Source organism: Asterias rubens, chromosome 1 (assembly GCF_902459465.1).
Source record: "Asterias rubens chromosome 1, eAstRub1.3, whole genome shotgun sequence".
Lineage (NCBI taxonomy): Eukaryota > Metazoa > Echinodermata > Asteroidea > Forcipulatida > Asteriidae > Asterias > Asterias rubens.
In genome coordinates this window covers 27758690-27782450 of record NC_047062.1, presented here as the reverse complement: position 1 = coordinate 27782450, position 23761 = coordinate 27758690, and the positions used below count along the sequence as shown (strand labels likewise).

General features: G+C 38.6%; 1 protein-coding gene across 2 annotated transcripts in view; it reads left to right on the top strand.

The window, feature by feature from the left end:
- LOC117305105 (cytoplasmic dynein 2 light intermediate chain 1-like) overlaps positions 1-23761 on the top strand; it is a 111094-nt gene that overhangs the window by 25988 nt on the left and 61345 nt on the right. For both annotated transcript variants that reach the window (XM_033789893.1, XM_033789975.1), the window contains exons 3-6: positions 4619-4680; positions 9804-9868; positions 14191-14295; positions 22558-22646. In XM_033789893.1, coding sequence (XP_033645784.1) covers positions 4619-4680; positions 9804-9868; positions 14191-14295; positions 22558-22646 — 321 coding nt within the window. The remainder of the gene's footprint in view (positions 1-4618; positions 4681-9803; positions 9869-14190; positions 14296-22557; positions 22647-23761) is intronic.

Below are 23761 nucleotides of genomic sequence, written 5' to 3'. Positions count from 1 at the left end.
AGGCCAGGTTTTGAGGCTCTTCCTAGATGGCCTAAAGCCCATGCCCGGTTTTGAGGCTCTTCCTAGATGGCCTAAAACCCAGGCCAGGTTCTGAGGCTCTTCCTAGATGGCCTAAAGCCCATGCCCGGTTCTGAGGCTCTTCCTAGATGGCCTAAAGCCCATGCCCGGTTTTGAGGCTCTTCCTAGATGGCCTAAAGCCCATGCCCGGTTTTGAGGCTCTTCCTAGATGGCCTAAAGCCCATGCCCGGTTTTGAGGCTCTTCCTAGATGGCCTAAAACCCAGGCCAGGTTCTGAGGCTCTTCCTAGATGGCCTAAAGCCCATGCCCGGCTTTGAGGCTCTTCCTAGATGGCCTAAAGCCCATGCCCGGTTTTGAGGCTCTTCCTAGATGGCCTAAAACCCATGCCAGGTTCTGAGGCTCTTCCTAGCTGGCCTAAAACACAGGCCAGGTTTTGTGGCTCTTCCTAGATGGCCTAAAACCCAGGCCAGGTTTTGAGGCTCTTCCTAAATGGCCTAAAGCCCATGCCCGGTTTTGAGGCTCTTCCTAGATGGCCTAAAACCCAGGCCAGGTTCTGAGGCTCTTCCTAGCTGGCCTAAAACCCAGGCCAGGTTTTGAGGCTCTTCCTAGATGGCCTAAAACCCAGGCCAGGTTTTGAGGCTCTTCCTAGATGGCCTAAAGCCCATGCCCGGTTTTGAGGCTCTTCCTAGATGGCCTCTTACCCAGGCCAGGTTCTGAGGCTCTTCCTAGATGGCCTAAAACCCACGCCAGGTACTAAAAGGCTCTTCCTAGATGGCCTAAAACCCAGGCCAGGTTCTGAGGCTCTTCCTAGATGGCCTAAAACCCAGGCCAGGTTCTAAGGCTCTTCCTAGCTGGCCTAAAACCCAGGCCAGGTTTTGAGACTCTTCCTAGATGGCCTAAAACCCAGGCCAGGTTCTGAGGCTCTTCCTAGATGGCCTAAAACCCAGGCCAGGTTCTAAGGCTCTTCCTAGATGGCCTAAAACCCAGGCCAGGTTCTGAGGCTCTTCCTAGATGGCCTAAAACCCAGGCCAGGTTCTAAGGCTCTTCCTAGCTGGCCTAAAACCCAGGCCAGGTTTTGAGACTCTTCCTAGATGGCCTAAAACCCACGCCCGGTTTTGAGGCTTTCCCTAGATGGCATGGACCAGACCGGTCCAGTGCACCAACCGATGCTCCATCCAGTGCAAGACGTCAACTTGAAGTCAACCGTTACCAGCATGTGCAAACCATGTTAACAGTCATCCAAGTATGTGAAGCTCCTTGCGGCGTAGGGTCCGAGGCCACCTACATTAAGGGCCCCAGGGAAGTTTGAAGTTTGAAGTACTAGATGCTTCATTCTGGTGCACGTTAGAGCCTTGCAAATTGCTACTTTTACAAAATTTTATTGTTGGAGAAAGTTAGCAAAATAAGAAGGAGACCTTAAACCAAAACAAAATGCAATATAATGGTCAAACAAGGGCAGTTTTATTTAATTTACATGTTTCATTAAAACATATTGCCCAGGGGTTCCCCTACGGGCGGTGAACCCATTTCAACTGATTTATTCTGATTTATTTTCAGTTTACACCAAAAAAGATTCTCTGTAAATTCAAAAGAAGTCAAAATAATTAGTTTTCTGATTTATTTTCAGTTTACACCCAAAAAAAGATTTTCTGTAAATTAAAAAGAAGTCAAAATAATTAGTTTTCTGATTTATTTTCAGTTTACAAAAAAAAAAGATTTTCTGTAAATTTAAGAAGAAGTCAAAATAAATTTGTAAAGAACGTGATATCAATTAAATTTCCATGTAAATTAAACTTCCTCAAGCAGCCCAGTTATGAAACAAAATAAAACAATATATTTAATATCAATGAATAAAACAAATAGCGTTACCACAATGTCGGCATTGGATGCTGGCTTGTCATATTAGGCCTTCATTCCTTCCCGATCGCTCCATTTTGTTTAACAGCCACTGTTGAACAAACATGCTCTAACCATGAACGCACATGTTACGCATGTAGCACTGGTTACGCATGTGGGGTTGAGCGATCAACATGCTTGCCCTTTTGGGGTCGAGAATGAGCATGGTTTAGGTGGTACCCGTCTTCTGGAAAAGGTGCGTGCAGCATCAATGGGAAACAGTTAACTGACTTCCCTGGGCATGTGTGCTTTCTCGATCGATCGCTACACACACGCATGCAAGAGAGGAATGCGTTGTTTTCTGTATTAGATCGTGATTGATTTCAGCGGCGCGCCGGGAATATATATTGTACATAACATCTATAGATCAAAGACACACATGACGCTTCCTCCATGCACGAAGAAAGCAATGGAGAAAGCATTACTGATGGATTATAAACTCATTGGCCAAGGCACTGGACAGAGACTGTGATAGTATGATATGGAAAGGTTTGCGGTAACACCATGTAATGACTTATCTCTAATGAGTTGGGGTGGTTCTGAAAAGAACTGTTGGTTTCAACTCGACGTTTCGATCAGTCAGAGCATACTTTTACACAGACCAATGAGACATGAAATTTTGAATTTTTCAGCCTCAATTTTGAACTGAAAGACAAGGTCAAAATGGGGTCATGTCTGCGAGGCGTTTACAGAGATTTTAATGGCCTTTCCGATGATGTATCGATTGTAAAAAGTTATGTTTTTTTTAAATAATAAACTTTGAATTTTCATAACTCAAGAATGGATGACGTCATCATAAGTAACTAGAAGAACTAGACATTGAGAGTTTGTGAACAAAGTCTAGGTTTTGGGTAAAAGCCTGGTGTAAAAAACAAATACTACACCTTGCTTTGTTCTCAAGATTTGTAATAAATGATCAAAATTTCTGAAATTTTCAAAACAACATGATGATGTCATCAAGATGTCCTTGACTAACAATACACCAAGTTTCACCTTAGTCAAACTTTTGGTTTGGCAGACCATGGAGGAAGCAAGAGAAGGAGCTCGAACGAATGGACTTCAAACGTCGAACCCGTGGTACCGCATCGTTTAACGACACCTCGTAATCACCCATATACCTTACACAAACAATGGGCGACCTGGCGTTTGTGAATTTGCGCGTGCGCACTTGGTTCTTCGCCAAACTATGGCGTCGTATGTCGTATGGATATAACAGAGGAAAAACTGTTTTTTTGAGACGCGATAAAATTGTTGACGCTACTGTACACTTTAACGATTAACACAATTCCTGTCTCCAATGATTCAACTTTACACGAAGGCAACGGTGCAGAGCGGCGGTACCGCACGTTCTGTACAAAGAGATCTAATCCTGCTCGTTAATCGGCCGTCCAGCTGGAGGTCTCCTATCTTTTTCCACTGGTCAGACAGGGGCATTGTCAGGGTATTCTTTTGTTACTCTGCGGTTTTGCGGGTCGTTCGAGCTCCTTCTCTTCCTTCCTCCATGGGCAGACACACATGATTTGAAAAGTGCACCTTTAAAGCAATACCATGTGACACATAAAGACGTCATCAAGCTAAGACTCCACAGATATGTTGCTATTATAAAGGAGATTATGTATACAAATTTTGAAACAATTGTCATAAACTCTGACACAATCATCTAGTAAAAGTGTATTTTTAGATGTTTTTAATCTGCCGCTAGAGGGCGCACGTATTTTTGGTGCTGTCATCGGTATTATTGTTTTAAACAGACCTTTGCCAGACTTGTATTATGTGATTGTAAAGCATTAAAAGGTGTATATTTCAACCTAAAAGCCATCAAATAACGCCTTTTTAAAGCATTTTACAGTCACTTCTGGTTCAGACAGATCAAAAGGTCAAGAAAAGGTCACCAACATAACCAAGTTCGTAAAGCCCTTTCATATGATGTATAGATTATCAAAATAGCTTATGTGGTTGAGGAAATATCAACTTATGAAATATTGACGACTGTAGAAGAGACTAACTAACCGAAAGGAAAATGTATGTTGAAAACGCCTTGAACGAAGACAATTACAAAGGGGAAGCATCACGCTCTATGGATGAGCACTTGAGCGTGACTCTGCATGGACCGCTTACACTACACGTGCTATAGGCCTTAAGTGTAAAATCTTTTAATTTTTCAACATCAATTCTGAAACGGAAGACTATGTCAAAATGGGGTCATGTCTGTGAGGCGTTTATGGAGTTTTCGAATAATGTATTGATTGTTAGAATCCCTCGCGTGGATCAAAAGTTATGATTTTTTTAAATAATAAACTTTAAATTTTCATAACTCAAGAATTCATGATGTCATCATGACATAACTACACATTTTTTCCTCTCCTAGTGAATATATAACTATGTGCGAAGTTTTTTTAGCGAAAAAGGGACGCTGAGAAGAAGAAGTATGAAGAAAAAGAGAAGAAAAAAAAATATAAAAAAATAAGAGGTGTTCTGGGCTGTTGGCCGAACACCTAAGAAGAAGTATAAAGAAGTTTTAAAAAAAGAAGGAAAAAAAAGAAGAGGTGTTTGGGGCGAATTACCCGAACACCTAATTACTTTTTGTAAATATAATTGCTTGTTAGGTTTTGCTTTTCCTTTCCACTTGTCTCTGTCGTGCCCTATTTAGTTCTTTTGGTCTATTATGCAAACTCAACTAACATTTATTGATTTTGTGTACACAGGGTGAAGAGTTTATGGGAAATTGCAATCAATGAAGCTGACCAGCTTGGGCAACAACAGAATGGTAAGAATTTTAATAAACACAATCAAGTTTATACTAATTCACCATTACTCACTGAACAATCTCCTCTACAATTGAGTAGTACAAAGCGAGCCATCAGACTAGTTCCAATCAAGGAATGCAGCCCATGCTTCTGCTCAACAATCTTCCTAACTCCAAAAAAGGTTTACAGGGAGTGACTGCCAATTTTGAATCAAGGGCTAGGCAATAAGTTTATCAAGCAAAAAGAAATTTGAGATGGAGTCTTTTCAAACAGTGCCGGTTTCCCTAAGGGCTCCAGCATGGACAGCATCCCCGGACTTAAAGGAAGCCTGCCTACATGTCCTACATGTATTCTGACCAAATCATTCAAAATTTATGTGTTTCCAATTCTCGCGAGTTGGGAACAAATTAAAGTTTCTACAACTCAGTCTGTCAACAGCACCCAGAGTCTTTTTGGTCCTACACAATAGTTGATGGCCTTTTTTTTTGTTCAATGCGGTTGGAACTAATATAGGGGAAGACTCTGTTGTAAGGGTGTTTGGTGCCCTGCAGAGCAGCACCTACACATCAATGTCTTCAAAGTCTTGGCAGTGCACAAGGCTCTCATATATTTTTGGAGAAGTACTTTATGGCCAGATGAGTCCTGCTTTGCTTTGACAATTTGGCAGATGTGTCATACATAAACAGGCAGGGGTACTCTGTCCCCGAAAATGAACCTGTACTATTTGATCTTATACAATGGACCATTTCCAACTGAACACTGCTAAGGGCGGAGAAGGCTCTCCATCATGGTGTCATCCAAAGGATTGATTGGCCCAACATCGACCTATTAACAATGAGAATAATTGTGAGCCCAGCAATTTCTTTATTTTCTTACTGCATTAAATCTGAAGCTTCCCCACTCAAGGTCACCCACTTGATCTTTTTTTAACGCGTGTATCTGATGAATTTGTTTTTGCTGTCTCTGCAATACACTACATGTCTTCAGACCACTCTGCATTGAAATGCGCCCTTAAGCATTGCTAAACCAGAGGCTGTCAAAATGGAAATTAAATTTTGCAAACTTCATTACATAGACAATAAAGTTCTTCGCCAAAATATTTTGAAGTTTGATCTCAACTCCACTACTTGCTGTGATTTAAATCATCTTGTCATTCATTATTAATTTGTCCTTACTGGCCTATTGGACAAATTTGCCTGTTTACAAAGAAAATTAAATAACTTGCCAACCACATGCACCTTGGCACTGCAAGGCATTGTGCGCTGTCAAACAAAATCTTAGTTGCCTAGAATGCCGGTGACGATCTTCAAATTTGGTCATTGATCTGCTGATCACCAAATATTCAATGCTTAATGTTGAAAATACAGGCACATACTATTCGAGAAGAATTGATCGGCTCTGCCTTCCAACAACAGCTAAAGTTGTTCCTTCAGACAAAGAAAGCATCACGCCGCTCACTGAATGCTTTCTGAAATATTTCTCTGACAAAACAGATGCATACTACAAGAATTTGGCTGTTTCTCACTAATCTGAAAGGAGCAGCTGATGACACTTATTTCAAAATCAAAGTCAACATCATGTAGTCTTGACCCTGTTCCTACCTCCTTGATAAAGATGTGCATGAATGAACTGGTTCCAATTTACCCGTATCGTCAACTTATCATTGGTTACATATATTTCCCAGACCCACTGAAACATGCTCAAATTTCTCAGCTCCTGAAAACCCCCAAAACTTGACCGTGAGGAGCAATTATCGACCGATTGCTAATATGTAGAGTAGGCATCTTCTTTTTTATATGGACCATTTGTAATTCTGCAATTCGGAGCCCTGACATTTCCATAAGTGAAAGCGATTTTGTTTAAATATACATTGTAATAAACCAAGAGGTACCTGGTACAATTTTGACAGCCCATGCCTTTCAACTAAATCAAGGTAGAAGATTTTGAGTTCCTAACTTCAGCATTTTTGACGGACCTCAACAACCTCTTAGATAATTGAGGTATTTAAATGATCAAATGTTCATATTTGCAGGGGTATTTATTTATCTCTGAATGCGCAGGGGGTGGGGGATGTTGACAAATAATCTAACAGCAAAAGACAATCAAACTCCGACAATTAAAAACAAAAAAGTCAAAAATATCAACAATAAGAAACAAACAAATTTTTAAACATTTAATAAGTTTTAAACAAATACGATGGAAATACATTTAAATAATATTTGTTTTGTAACAATGATTGCTGCCATACCTGGTCAAGAAAATATCGTGGGGCATTTACTGACGTTCGGGAGTCCATCCAACAGCTCCAGATGAAAAACCAAAACGATGATTAACAATGGAAATACTTCCTTCTAAATGCTAGTTTTTGGAAATTAAATCAACTTCTGTTCAAGAACTTTTGATTTGGATTGAGCAAAGGTAGTATAGGCTCTGATTATCATTTTGCAATAAACTTAGCCTTGCTCAAGGCAGTCGCATTATTCGCTCCGAAAAGACGCCACTGTATACCCACCCGTATACCCACCCGTATACCCTGTGCGTAGTAACATCAATAGTTGTCTATCTAATATTGTATACGTTGTCAAACGACAGTTTGTCACTATTTTCTAACTATTTTTTACAAAGTATGCATACTTTAGAGCTTACAACGTTATTAAGTATGACTTCAGTTTGCTCAGCCATGGCTCAGCTAACAATAAATCGGGTTACTAAAGTGATTTTTCTCACTTGGAAAATGTTTTTGTAAATTGAAGATAACGTAACATTTTCAGCATGTTTTTTGCACCTCATGCTACTGTATCTTTCAGATTGGAAAGACAGTAATTTTCAAGTTGAACTATTCACTAGTTTGTAATGAATCTTCACTCAACTGTAGATTATGTTACGAATCTACACTTAACTGTAGATTCGTAATGAAGTGTAGATTCATAAAAATAATGTACACTTTCAACAATAGAGTGACGTCACAGAAATAGTTTTACTTACTGTACAATAACTGTGGGGTGAAAGGTTTTATTCAAAGTCACAGATGTGAAGAATCACACGTTTTTAAGATGGAAATTGCAACATGTGGGCCTACTATTTACCCCATCCTGACTCCCATGATTACACCACTGAGTCTACCAGGGTAAGTTACAATGCTAAAAAAAAAAACTGATCACAATTGATCATGAATTTGTCATATCACCCTCAATTTTGTAAGCTCCAAAGGACTTACCTCTCACAAATTTGAAGGCTGCGCAACCTAATTTTCGTACCCTTTACAAAAGTGAGTAATGCATGAACTATTTTCAGACTTTTTGGTGAAAATTGAGTCCAAGCTATCCATACTTAAACCTTTTCCCCCAGAATCGTATTTTGTTTATTCGGCAGCCATTCAAAAGTGTATAGGTTTTTTGTTGACACCCGGTATACAAATGACCTGTGCTACTTTTGACAGTATAATTTATTTGATGTGATTTGTAGCTACATGTACATGTATGTGGCTCGCTTCACCAGGTTTGGATACAAGGTGTGACATGAAAGTGAAATTTTCAAAAGTGTTTGATTGTTACTTGTTAAAAGTTTTTATTTAGGAAATATGTTACATTTTTATATATTAAAAGCAGTTTATCGGTTAGTTTTCAAATAAAAATGATAGAGCAGTATCAACAACTTGATACCAAATCGCAGTGCAGATGTAACATGGACAGGTTCATGTTCATATTGAGCAACATTAACAGTTTTGGGGATATAAGATCAGCCCAATGGCCATATGCAGAAACTAACCTTTTAAGACATCTACAGAGAAGCACAAGTGAAAACTGTGCACATTGCAGAAAGTGCAAACACTATTTATTTATTGAAAAGTAAATAAATACTATACAAAATTAAACAACAGAAAATTCTTAGACTTTGGACTGGTAGTGGTAGGGGTGGACAGGGTTGCCAGTTTTCCAGCTATTGCCAGAATTCCGGCTTTTTCAAATTTTCCCTGAGTTTTTCCGGCGCTCCGTGTTTCATAAGGCCGGGAAAAAATATATTTTCTGGAAACAAAATTCCGGCGCTCTGTATTTCATCTGGCCGGAGAATATATATTTTATGAAAAATGATATCCGGCGCTCCCTAAATAATAATTTGCCGTCAACTCAACAACACGCAGATGGCAGGTATGAACTGGTCTTTACTCAATGCGTCAGCGATCAATTAATATAAAGTGCAGTGCATACTACATATGCAAAACCAATCATTGACACCTTGAGCCAAGACTTGCGCCCTCTGTTGTCGATGTTGTGAAAGGCCCTATGAAAATGCAAGCAACTTTGTAGCTTACAGATATTTTTTCACAAGAAAAAAACTTAATTCATATATATCTAGTGTATCCCAACCTGGTGAAATGAACCATATCTTATCTCCATATGAAGATACAGACCTCTAAAAATGCCAAAAACACAAAAAGTCAATTCGAAGGGGCGGGGCTTAATTTTTTAGGGGGTCATATCTCAAAGTTTTTGAGGAGTAGGGATTTTAAATTTGTGTGTGTGTTCATGGCACCCATATAGGACTGTTTAAATAAATAAAAATTGCAAAATCTGAGATGGAGCCTGCCAACCCATCAAGTGATTTAGCATGGAATGACCCACGAGAGCCATTTATATGTTGTTGATATTGATTTAAAGGCAGTGGACACTATTGGTAATTGTCAAAGACTAGCCTTCACCGTTGGTGTATCTTAACATATGCATAAAATAACAAACCTGTGAAAATTTGAGCTCAATCGGTCATCGAACTTGCGAGATAATAATGAAAGAAAAAACACCCTTGTCACACGAAGTTGTGTGCATTTAGATGGTTGATTTCGAGACCTCAAGTTCTAAATCTGAGGTCTCGAAATCAAATTCGTGGAAAATTACGTCTTTCTCGAAAACTATGGCACTTCTCACAATGTTTTATACCATCAACCTCTCCCCATTACTCGTCACCAAGTATAGTAAGGTTTTATGCCAATCATTATTTTGAGTAATTACCAATAGTGTCCACTGCCTTTAACAAAGTACATTTAATACCAAATAATCAACTCATCTCAACAGACCTTGTTTAAACAGACTATAGAAAATTACTGGTGGTTAACAATCTGTGCCATCTTTTTCTTTTATTCTTTCAGACAAGTTGGAAGGAACACAAACTGGAGCAGAATCTACTGTCATCTTTATGGGAAGCAAAAGTGCTGTAAGTGCAGATTGAGTGCAGTTTTAAATTTGTAAGAATTTCCCACTTTTTCAGTATTTTTTCTCCTACTAGTTATAATTATTTGTTCAATGTTTATGGTAATACAAAAACTTTTGACGGACAGTGTTCTCATCACACGTCTTTTGGGAGGGCGGGCCTCCCTCCTAAAGTAAAAGGCTTCCCAGCCAAAGAATAAATGGCCCTGCTAAAATGTTTGGCCGACCTGCCAAACAAAATTACAATCAGACTATTTTTAGCCTGCATTTAATACGATCGAAGCCGACTACCAAATTTCAAATTGCAGCATTAAGCTTAGAAGATTTCACGATATTATCGAAAATCATGATACTAGTTCTGGAACAATTAAGATACCGACTTGGACTCCACAGTGAGGACTCTGACTTGGATTCCTCAGAGAGGACTCTGACTTGGATTCAATAGAGAGGACTCTGACTAGGATTCAACAGAGAGGACTCTGACTTGGAATCCACAGTGAGAACTCTGACTTGGGCTCCACATTGAGGAATCTGACTGGGTCTCCACAGTGAGGACTCTGACTTGGATTCTACAGAGAGGACTCTGACTTGGATTCCACAGAGAGGACTTTGACTGGGTCTCCACAGAGAGGACTCTGACTTGGACTCCACAGAGAGGACTCTGACTTGGACTCCACAGTGAGGACTCTGACTTGGATTCCACAGAGAGGACTCTGACTTGGATTCCACAGAGAGGACTCAGACTTGGACTCCACAGAGAGGAATCTGACTTGGACTCCACAGAGAGGACTTTGACTTGGACTCCACAGAGAGGACTCTGACTTTGACTCAACAGAAAGGACTCTGACTTGGATTCCACAGAGAGGACTCTGACTTGGACTCCACAGAGAGGACTCTGACTTGGATTCCACAGAGAGGACTCTGACTTGGATTCCACAGAGAGGACTCTGACTTGGACTCCACAGAGAGGACTCTGACTTGGATTCCACAGAGAGGACTCTGACTTGGACTCCACAGAGAGGACTCTGACTTGGACTCTACTGAGAGGACTCTGACTTGGATTCCACAGAGAGGACTCTGACTTGGATTCCACAGAGAGGACTCTGACTTGGACTCTACTGAGAGGACTCTGACTTGGACTCCATAGTGAGGACTTTGACTTAGATTCCACAGTAAAACCACCAGCATTTTACAAGTGGCTCATTAAAATACCCATTCCGTCTGTAATAAACAATCGCTTACAAATCATTTTTTTCAATCTAAGAACATTGCTGTAATGATGCTGACAGAAACCTGGCTCGGACATAAAGGTCAATGCATAATGCATGAGATCATATACATGTACCACCTCGTTTCACATTCTTCAATGTTCCCTTTCTAGCCAACAGATACGATGGCAGGGTTCTCCACAGGCGGTTTTGTCTGGGCGCTGCGCCCGTCCAAAATGCCAAATGTCCATGAGGGGCCTGAGGTTGACACTTCTTTGGTTGTTGAAACAAACAGCGTGGTAGGAGATCGATCAGAGACGCAAATCTGAAACTCGCATTCCAAATGGGCGGGATCTTATTAAATATGCACATGTGTAAGAATAGTCATGCGCAGTAGACACTTTAAGTGTGTGTGTAACTAATAGGCACAGGTTTTCACACGATGCGTAGAAGTACACCCAAAAAATGAATACCTCGATTGAATTTTGAAGCATTTTAGTTTTGTCTAAGCTTCGTGAAATGTTAGAATTTTAGACTTCAAATCAAATTTTGCACCATGGGTAGTAGAAGCAAACCCAAAGATGTATACCTCGATTTAATGGAATTTTATACTTAAAAAATTCAATCGCGAGATGATCGAATATTGCGATTGAATTGACAGATACATCTTGGGTTAAAAAAAGCAATATCGCCCAAGCTTACTATTGATGTCAGTCCATTTGAAAACTCAGTCATTTGTGACTAGCATAATGTATTCACTATGTGATCAACTACAGACTACCACCATCAGTAAAGAACCTATTGAAAAAATCTACAGTCCTGACAGATTTTGGTAACTTTATGATGCAACTAGGAATTTTTTTTTTCCATTCAGTGTTTTTCTTGCGGGCTCCGCTTTTTTCCCCTTCCGTGTTTTTCTTGCGGGCTCCACTTTTTTCCCGTTCCGTTTTTATCTTCTTTTTTTACATCCGAAATAAATCATCAAGCAGCACGTACCTGGAATCGGGAAGCACTTTAATTGCGATTTGATTTCGACATGTGAGTCGTTGGCTAGACCCAGTAAAATGCTCCGCGTTGGTCTTTCATTGGAGCCGTAATTTTTCGTTTAGTGCGATGTCCATTATAAATGTACTTCAATGTCATTGTTTCATTGCACCAATAGAGGGCGCTTTACTAAAAGCTGTATTAAAAACCCAACAACTTGAGACAAGACTAGGCACACATGGTTTTCCCCCACACAATGTATGTTGTGTGTGTGTATTTTTGCGACAAGTAAATAATATGGCAGTTAGCGACGAGGACGCATCGCGCTTGTGGAATTACTCCTAAGGAATGCTACAAAAATATCTTGAAAATGAGGATGCACAACACATTGTGGCCTATGTTTCTGTGAATGTTGTTTTGTCTGCGCTGCAGTTTAAAGCCTTTTACTTTCGTAGTGCTGGCCCAAAATCCGGACAAGTTTCTCGATGGCCCAAAATCCGGCAAAACAATTTTCAGATTTTTTGTTCATGATCCACTCACAGGCCTGTTAGGACTAGTCATACAGTGTAGAAGATATATTAAAACATATGGCTAGTCCTAACGTATTTCTTAGCCTACACACACACACAAACAATTGTGTATACACCTGCAACAGTGGACCTCCTATCTAGACAGAATGCATGCCCAATGTTACGTGTGATCACATGACTTGAGATGAGAATATAAAAACGCAGACACAGCAAAGCCATGGGAAGACTCATACTGATGGAACACAATCAGCTGTATTTTCGATACATGTAAATCCAGGATTCTACTACAAAAGAGGTTTCTTTTGAGAGTAGTGTTCAACTATGTAAACTACTGAGGTTTTTGCGTAGTGCACGGCGTGAAGGGAGACCGCAAATTTATCCAACTCTAGCTGATACAGCTACACCCCTTCTAATCAAATATTTTGATGGTGAAAATAAAGGAACAAGCAGCTTCTTTCAGTAGATTTTTATTGAAAATATTGGTAGCAAAATCATTACAATGAGGGCAATATAAAACCACACTTTTGTGCAATAAACACATGTCATCGTGTGAACATTCTCTAGAATTTCCAATTTGGTGGAACTGTCAAGTCTTTAATCTCAAGCCTTTTTTGCATAATTTTACCAAAAGAGGGCTTATGGCATCTTCTTTTTTATATGGACCATTTGTAAGTCTGAAATTCGGACCCTGATATTTTCATAAGGGACCATCCCGGTTTCTGAGTTTTGAAGACCCTAAAAATCATGACTGTCCCGATTTAATTTTTAAAAAGTTAAAAAGTTACTGGTAAACAACTGAAACAAGTCTAGTTGTATGTGGGAGTAAAACAATGGTTCCTTGTTGCAATAAAATCCATGTTTTAAAGTTCGTAAAATGGTTTGACAAGTCTTGATTTTTCGCTATATTTAATGTGGCTGCGATCGCCCCGCGAATATATTAACGCATGCACTGGTCCTTCTATTTGCCGTCAACTCAACCACTACGCAGATGGACTAGTCTTGGACTTGACTAGTTTGTCAGCTTTCATTTAATAAATATTCATAAATACCCCAGACAGTTTCTCTACTCCTATTGGTGAAGAGAGCGTCACGTGGGGGTGTTTAAACAAACGGTTGATAATGACCAGTATTTATAACCGGCTGGCTTCCGCATGTCAGGTGCGCAAGATTATCACGCAATTCATAGCTATTAGTAGCAGCGCGTAATCTACTTCTAAGCGCGCACTTAATCTATTTCACACAACCCACGCGCAACAGACTCTTCACAAAGTTTTTGAAAAGAATATTTCAAACCTCGAATTTTCAACTGTCAAAGTGTCTGTAATTGTATTTTTTTAAAGTTTTTTTAACAAAAGGACATTTATGAATGGGAATAAAAGAGTAGTGACTCGTTCTTAGACATCCGTTTAAAACCTTGCAGGGTCGTTGCCGTGCGCTAAACACGGCTATCACACGGCAATTCGACCCTGCCGGCTTTAAACGGCCGTGTAAGAACTCGTCGCTACCCTTTTATTCCCTTAATTACTCATTCACCATTGATCAATCAACATTTACATAATATGTAATACTAACATTTATTTAATTTTGTTGTGTCTTCATTTCAGGGAAAGACATCTATAATACTGCGATTTCTTGAGAAAGAGGAACCTCCCAAACCAACTACAGCACTTGAATATACATTCGGTAGAAAAGCCAAAGGACATAACATGGTACATGTAGTTTTAATTACATTATATTTTGAAAATAGAATTAGCTGTTGCAAACTGCTTACCAATTAAAAAGACCTTTGGTTCAATTAAAACAAGTATCTAATGACCTGAAATTTTGACCCTAGCAGAGTCTTGACAGCTAAATGACAACACAACACATATATGATTAAGTATACAAATGTAATAGAAACAGTCAAATAGAAATATATGAATATAGCGGGGGGGGGGGGGTGATTAGAAGAAGCTGATCACTTATCATTAATGAGGGGGACTAGTCTAGAGTCAGGACCTCATCCGACTCTGTTGAATCTGTTCTGATTATATCCACCACCCACAGGGACTTGGACAAAACACACCTTGTCTCCTTGGGTCATGTGGGTCAGGGCTATCAAGCAGTCCATTGGGTAATCTAGACAGCCCATAAGGCTCTTTCTAGGGAGTCGATACTTTCCCAAGGACCCAGGCAACCAGAGAGCTGCAAGGGGAAAGTTCCTTTTGTTGTTACCTACCCTCACTTCCTCCCATTCCTAAAATACCCAGTTCTAACTATCATATTCTTCACACATGACAATGACTTCAAAATGCTGTACTGGAAGAACCCAAAGTTGCCTACAGATGACCGCTCAGTCTCAGGGATCTCATCGCCCCCCCCCCCCACCCCCACCCAATAACGATTAATCCTCCTTGGAACTTTTAGCTGTTCCAACACTTCCAAATACATCGTTTGTAGACAACACATCAGAGAATTACACTCCTTCACCAGCCATACCGTTGGTACCACATTAGCCATGGGGTCTTTGTGAAGTTTCAATATTCCTAATCACTCCAGACCTGAAATAATGAAAACCTTAAATGGTCATAACTCCTGATTGCAATGATGTTGTTAAATATTGCTTCTTACATGTAGATTTATATGACATGAAACTTAAATTAAATCAAACTATTGCTTTTTACATATAGATGAATAAGAAAAGATGAACCTCAAAGAATTAATCAATGGTTTCAGTTGAATGAGCTAAAAAAATGAAAAACTTGAATAGGCATAACTCCTTGTTGCCATGATGTACTGACTTGAAACCTAAATCAAATATTACTTTTTACATAAGTGCAGGGATATGATACACAACACATTTCAATTTATGAAAATAGACCCTCGATTGCTTGAATATATTTCAGTTCATTGTTGAAGAATTGAACTAAAAACAGGTTAATGTTGAAGTTTATAGCCTAACGAACCTAAATCTAACGAACCTAAATGTACCTCACAAGTAAGCATTTGTGTGTTTTTATTTTTTACGAAATAAAGCAGGAAATTATTAGGCCCCCAAAACAGAATAGTCGTGTTACATCGGCGGCAATGATTTTTTTAAAACTTGTGTTCGACAATGTTTTTTACAAACAAAAATCAGCCACAAGCCCTTTATATTTAACCGTGAAGTAATTAATGAATACAAAAAAATGCCTTGTAATGTTGGTTATTTTTTTCATGAAATCAAACTTATCGTTTTCGTACATAACTCTTCGTGTCCACCGAAAGTTGAGTCGTTCTTCGATCAAAACAATTGTACACGCGTAGCTATTGCCACACAGTTTATACAGCGTGTGCAGTGTGCATTTCTTCACAAAATATAAACGTTGTGGGGGTTTCGAAAACGCTAGTGAGGTACAAAAAAAAAATCCACGGCGGCTTTAATTTCCTCGTCTGCTCGTTATGTACGCATGCAATTGTATCAGGGAAGCCCTACGTCACCGAATGGCCGAGGTTGGTTGCCACTGGATGCGTTTGTTGACACATCACGATGTTGCTTCGTGTCCGGTTTTTGGACACTGGTTATGTACGGAAGGTTGAGGGCGTTTGAAGATTGAGGTAAGTTTTATCGCCACATTTTTTCAAGTTTTCATAAAAACCGTAAATGTTAACCATTTAAAAATTTAGCAGCAAAGGTGGATAACGTATTTTGACTAGCATCAGCAATTTGGGGTGTTCTATCACATTAGTTTTTTGCAAAACTAGTTTTTTAGCAGAAAGTCCTAAAGTTTTCGTACTAATTTTTTGAAACTGGCGCCCGATTTCAGTGTCTGCGTTATGTTCGCGATACGATAAAGCATTTTTTTAATTTATTGGCTTTAAATGTCATAATTGTTTAAGTGGTTTTTTAAAGTTTTTTTTAGGTTAATTGCTAACGTACATCACTTGGATACCAAAATCAGGAAAAACTGCCTCAAATCAGGAAAAACTGCCGCAAACAATCGCCGTGTCTGCGTTATGTTCGCGATATGATAAAGCAATTTTTGAATTTATTGGCTTTAGCATTAAAAATTACTTTAGTTTCTTCTTATTATTAAAACACATTCTGCTGACTTGACATGCTTGATGTCATATTTGTTTTAATGTTTTTTAAAGGGTTTTTTAGGTTAATTTCTAACGTACATCACTTGGATACCAAAGTCAGGAAAAACTGTCGCAAGTCAGGAAAAACTGCCGCAAACGTTTTCGTGTCTGCGTTATGTTTGAGATACAATGCACCAATTTTTTTGTTTATTGGCTGTAGCATTAAAGAGTACTTCTACTATTTTTTAAATTAGTTAAACACATTTTTTTTATGGTTTTCGATGTGTTTTTAAATTACTAACGTACATCAATTGGACACTGAAGCGGCGGATACTCAAAAGATATTTTTTATTTAGACTTTGTTGTGGTGGGCAAGGGGGGGGGGGGTTATGGGCCTCCATGTAGTTTAGGTGCCCTTTCTCTAAGAATGACAAAATTCCAGGCCTAGAATTAATGGTTGAAGGTGGTTTAAAAAAATAGGTATCCCATGGAAAAAACATCTGCAAAATTTAAAATAAGCTTTGTTAATTTTGCTTTTTAATTATTTTTAATAATTCCAGCAGTCCAGAATGGAACTTTGAGCAAGAAACCAGAGCCTCCCTAGTTTCCCACGAATTAAACTCATCGAGCCATCAAAAAAGAAATCACCCAAAGAATACTCCAAGGAGTACAGAGACAGAATTAAAGAAAACAAAGATCTTTACAAAGTCAGTAAAGACCATGAGAAACTAAGAATTCAAGAATATCGACTCCGACAATCCGAAGAATCGAAGATGCGTTGTCGGGAACTGCAACGAGTGAGACAGCAGAGATATCGGGATCATCTAAAGGACAGTAACAAGCCTTCTCAATAAAAGCCTAAGACTCGGAAATCGTATGAAAAGCAGATGACAGTGTGGAGAGAACAGAAAAAAAAGCAACGAGAAAATATGAGCCATCCAAAAAAAGCGGCAATAAACAAAAAGACGAAAAAAATACAAATTAAATAGAGACAAAGCTAATCTGAGACAGCAGAGAAATCGGGATCATCTAAAGGACAGTAACAAGCCTTCTCAACAAAAGCCTAAGACTCGGAAATCGTGTGAAAAGCAGATGACAGTGTGGAGAGAACAGAAAAAAAAGCAACAAGAAAATATGAGCCATCAAAAAAAAGCGGCAATAAACAAAAAGAGACGAAAAAAATACAAATTAAATAGAGACAAAGCTAATCCAGACACATCAGTATACAAAAATATACCAGCCAGCCTCGATGACAATTCTGCAGCAAGTTCCCATGACGAAACACCTGCATCTCATGAACTTCTGCAGACAGGAACTTCAAAAGAACGAGTTGCTAAATTTAGATGTAAAGAGAAAGTTCTGAAATGTCTACCAACTGATCGAAACCTGAAAGCTTCAGTCATTTCTGCCAGCATCAGTGCACAAACACCTAAGTCAAAGAGGTTAATTCATCAGAAACTCTCAATCTTGAGTCCAGCAGCAAAGAAAAAGCTATTCGTTGCGACAGCAATCACAGAATCCATCGAAGGTACAATGGCAAGATTAAGAAAAGCTAGGAGATCGAAAGATATGCGTTTGAAGAGGCTAATGATCAAAGCAGTCATGGCGAAGAAAAAAAGTAGGAAAGTGCTACGTCATGTTGGAGTTGGCTGGAAGCTATCCAACATTGCCATCAGCTCTGGTCACGAGTTGGGTTGGGAGGAAAAACGGAAGAAGAGAAAAGATGCTTTGTCAGAAGAAGCAGTAAGAAGTGTGACAGATTTCTACAGCCGTGAAGACGTCAGTCAAAACATCCCGAATGCAAGAGGGGCTACGGTAGAAAAAGACGGTGTGGTTGGCTGAAAGGTACTTGCGTCAACTCTAAGTGCAACCTTTAATCAATACAAGGAAATGCATCCCAACGTCAAAGTTGGCTTCTCAACATTTTGAAGATCGGCCTAAGCACATCCTTCCATACACTCAACACAAATTCAGGGAATGCCTTTGTCAGTACTGTATTAACGTCGACCTTGGACTTAAAGCATTGAATACTTATGGATCTTTAAAAGGTCAAACCAACCTTAACATCACTGATAAGTATTGTGCTTCTAATTTAACTCTATGTCCTAAAGAAGATAACAAGAACAAGAAAACCTGCCTTGATCGAAATTGCCCGCAGTGTGGAGTTCACACTGATGACCCACAGGCCCCAGACAATGTAGAAGAGGAGACATCGTTATCCTTCATCTCCCCTCCAGACCTAAATCAGCTTGAGCTGCAGCCCCCAACTCAGAAGACGACCCCTTCAGCCACATCACTTTCCCCTGATAGTCCAGGCACTAGTGGAGTCCATGTGCAACCAAAAGCAGCTGGGAAATATGGGGACTACGTGCTGGGCAAGTTCAAGGCTGAAAGTCGCCGAGAAAACACCAAATACTTTGCTGGTCTGGTGAGTAATTGGAAAAAACATATCATATTATATCACATTTTGAAACTCAATATTTTATACCATTATGATGAGATATGGTATTGCAGCTCCAGTACTACCTTTTACATGTTTTAGGTATCGGTATGAGAATCATAAGATGTAAGTATCACCTGTAGTAGTTGACACTATAACATATTGTCTTTTGAAATTGTTTTGTAATCACAGTTCTCATTCATTCATCTTTCAGATTCAAGATGTTGATGCGATTCGCAAAGAAGTAGAGGTGCGATTTTTGAAGGCTACTGGAGGGATTTACACATGGCCCAGAGTTGACAACATTGCCTGGGTGTCACACCAAAGCATCGTGAAATTGATCAACTCTAGGGGTCACCATATTTTCAAATCTAATTAAATTTGGTTTAAACCCTGTTGCCATAATTTCATCTAACTTAAAAGAGCCGTTGCCTTGGATTGGTCGAGTTGGCCTTTGAAAAGTGTTTAAAACGCTTAAACTGCACCATATATATGGTTAGAAAGATGTTTTCAAAATGGAATACAATGATCCACACACATTTTGCCTTGAAATTGCGTGGTTTTCATGTTACTTTGCAAACTAACACAGACTGCCATTTAAATTAAAAATTAGTCGACGAGGTAAAAAGAAAACCACGCAATTTCGAGTACTACTAATCATTGTGTTCTACTTTTAAAACATCTTTTTAATCATATATGCATTTCATAACAAACAGTTACAAACGCTTTTCAAAGACCAACTCGACCGATCCAAGTCCTTTAACTAAGATTTAAATTGTACTGTTCTACAGGTGTATGATTATTGTACTTTGGGGCATTGAGCACCCCTTTGTTATAACTTCATCTACCCAAACCAAAATTTAAATTGTACTATTATATAGTTGTAAGATTATTGTACTTTGGGGCATTGAGCACCCCTTTGTTATAACTTCATCTACCCAAACCAAAATTTAAATTGTACTATTATACAGTTGTAAGATTATTGTACTTTGGGGCATTGAGCACCCCTTTGTTATAACTTCATCTACCCAAACCAAAATTTAAATTGTACTATTATACAGTTGTAAGATTATTGTACTTTGGGGCATTGAGCACCCCTTTGTTATAACTTCATCTACCCAAACCAAAATTTAAATTGTACTATTATACAGTTGTAAGATTATTGTACTTTGGGGCATTGAGCACCCCTTTGTTATAACTTCATCTACCCAAACCAAAATTTAAATTGTACTATTATACAGTTGTAAGATTATTGTACTTTGGGGCAATGAGCACCCCTTTGTCATAACTGATAAGCCTTTCTATGATCAACATTTTCAAGTGAAAAGGTACCTCTTTCTCAGTATTAAAACTAGAAAATTACTATTAATATAAAAACAGATCTAAGATTGATCGTAACTGCAAATCAATCGTAGTTGCTAAGAAAAGTGTGATGTCACAATACAAATCACTATGGTGATACCTAAAATTTGTCTTGCGATGAATTTTATTGCTTTGTGAAACCGGCCCCAGGTCCTACCTGTTCAAATGTTTTACAAATATGTTGTCACTTGCCAAATATGTTGTCATTAATCATAATCATTAATCATAAAGACCAATTAAGTTTTCCCACAAATTTGTTAAAAATGTTGGTGTCCATGTTATGTACGTTTACTTGTCACAGTTCACCTTGCCTAAACATATTACAATTAAATCAGTTGGTGTTTAACAATTAGTATTAAACAGGTCCTAAATATTCAAATGGTTTAAAACATTTATGTCACTAGCAAGTAAAGGCTGATTCATTTTCCCAACAAATGTATACAGTTTTGGTTTCATGTTATGTACGCTATACTTGCCACAGTTAATCCTGCCTAAAAAATATTACAAATACTCGGTGTTTTTTTTAAACCATGTCTTCTTATATTTATTGGTTAGTGCAACATTGTAAGAAACATTTTGAATTTGTCATGCCAAATTTTACAAGCGAACTTAAAACGATAACTGGAACCTTTTTTTTTATTTTTTATGTCATATTGCATCTATTTGGACATACTTCAAACACAACTTTGAGGTTTCTGAAAATTCCCTGTTTAGTATGAGAAATGTGCTTCAATTGGACACCAAGTTATGTACAGAAAGTTCTCTGCGTGGCTCACTTTACATGCAGGTATTTCTCTTCTTTTGTAACGCCTTGCTCCAGTAGCTACTTTTTATGATTCTATGGACTGTATCAAACATCCTTACAGGGTAAATTGTGTTAATATCTGTTGTCCATTTTTGGTCCATTTTGTAACAGTAATGTGTCATGTATCATATCCCTGCACATAAATAAGATGCATACATGAAACGCTAAAACTCAAAGAGTGCATCACTGAAGAGTGCAAAATGTTAATCACATATTGCTGCTTACATGTATATAATATGAAAAGATAAAACTCAAAGATCACTTGTTCCAGTTGAATGAGTTAAAGCAATGACAACCTTAAATGGTCATTACTTCATACTTGTCAATGTCCCCACCCCTGTGACCATCAGTTGATCTAATGATTGGTTTTTCTGTCAGTCATGGGTTCTATTTGGTGATCAGCAGCTTGCCATGGCAGCTTCGCTGTTCTAGTATGTTAAAAAGCATAACAATTTTGAAAAATCTTTAAACAATTTGTTGTACATTTTTAGTTTTTGTCACAATCAACATCAACATGCACATGATGCTCAACCAGTGACTAGCGCGTAGTATGCATCTATATTTTCATATTCCAATTGCACTTGTGTGATAACTTATATTAGTACCCGTACTTATTCTATTATTACACACACAACCCAACGCGCACCAAACATAATTCTTTGAAAAATTTACAAACTTAACTGTCACTACGAGCAAATTGTCTATGTTAAAAAAAAAAAAAAATGTTTTTTTTAACAAAGAGGCCTTTATAAATGGGAATGAATAAAAGAGTGATGACCCATTCTTAATTGTTTGTTTAAAAACGAGTCACCACTCTTGTTTTCCCTTATTGAAAACTAGGCTGTATGTATGTATGTAATTGGAAATGCTACTTCCATTTTAGTGTAAGACTTAATTTATTCTCAGTATTCACTGTTAATAACGTTTTATTCACGTGGATTTTGATCTTAAAGCTTGTACATGTACATCTAATAATAAACCAACCTCACAATGGATATTTGCAATATATCGACAACTATTGGATGTTCAAACTGACTTTTGGTTCACATCGGAAGCTGAAAATTGATATTTAAGAATCATTATAAACCCCACCATGGGGTTCTACACATTATCAGAAAGGATTTTTTTTTATTTGACACAAACTTTTCTCTAATGTGGCCTTTTCTTCTGGTTCATACCAGAAGTTAAAAGGAGAAAATAGTCAGCGTATAATTCACATAAATTGACTCACCTTTTTGCAAAATGGTGTTATAGGTTTTGTACACGTTTTGATAATGAACAATGATGCGAATCAACAATAGTATTTATATTTGTTTTTTACAGACAAAGGATGTTGCTCATATGTGGGAGCTTGGAGGAGGTACTTTCCTATCTGAGCTTGTTGAAGTACCAATCAAACAGGATATGTTACTGTAAGTACATGTAGAATGGTTTCTGATCATTTAGACACAGCCATTACCATATGTTTTGGCCTATAAGTTGCAAGGAATTTAAGCCGCAGCACTAGTCAATCACCATCCAAAAAATATCACAGGTCATTTTATAAGCCGCCTGGAATAAGCCCCATCAGAAAATTTTAAGTTCTCAGTTTTATAGAAGAAGACAGGGTTTGAAGAAGGGGATCAGTCAAAGCACTTCTCTTTGCAGGGGAGAATTCAGGATTTTACCAAGCATCAAATGGTGAATGCAATTTGTGGCGCCTGTGAGCCTGTAACGTGAAGCCCTAACGGCATGGGTTACGGGGCCTGCTTAAATGCTCCTAAGCAGTAAGGATGCTTGATGCTCTGTGGTGCGATCTCATGCGATATCTGACTACTGTAACCAATTTAAAGCGTAGCACTGATTCATCAGTGGCCACGATAAGCTGCAACTTCAGGTGTCTACTCATTTTTGTGCACAATACATTTTTCATGCTAGGAGTGCTTTGATATCTCTGCTTGTGTTGTCAATCCATGACCCTAGATATTGAAAGTCGGCCCGTCTTATGTTTGTCCCCATTGATTACTTTGAGGCATGTACCCTCGATCATCCGTATTGTATGCCATATACTTTGTCGTCTTGATGTTCAACTGCAGACCCACTTTTTGACATTTAGTCTCTACCCTTTCAAGAAGCTCTTTGGCTTGGCTGATTTGTTCTGTAAGTAGGGCAATGTCATCTGCAAAGTCAAGTTCCCCCCCCCCCCCACCCCAGAGGTCTGTCGATGTTGGACTATAGGCAAACCAAAACGGTCATTATGGCACAACATTGGACAACACTGGCTAAGATAGTTTGTGAAAAAAATAACACTCTGTTCTACATTTGTCAAATGTCAAGAAACGGACTGGCTTGCAGGGCGTTTTCAAACACAACTTTTCTTGTTTGTCAGTATCTTTGTTTGGGGTCTGCCACTCAGAAGCATATAATCACTAGCCGCTGTGTCCATAGTCTTGGCCCAAGACTATGGTGCTTGATATTGGATACTGTACTGCGCGCAGTTATAATAGGCCAAAGTGCGCCCGCCACGGTTTTTATTGGACGGCTTGTA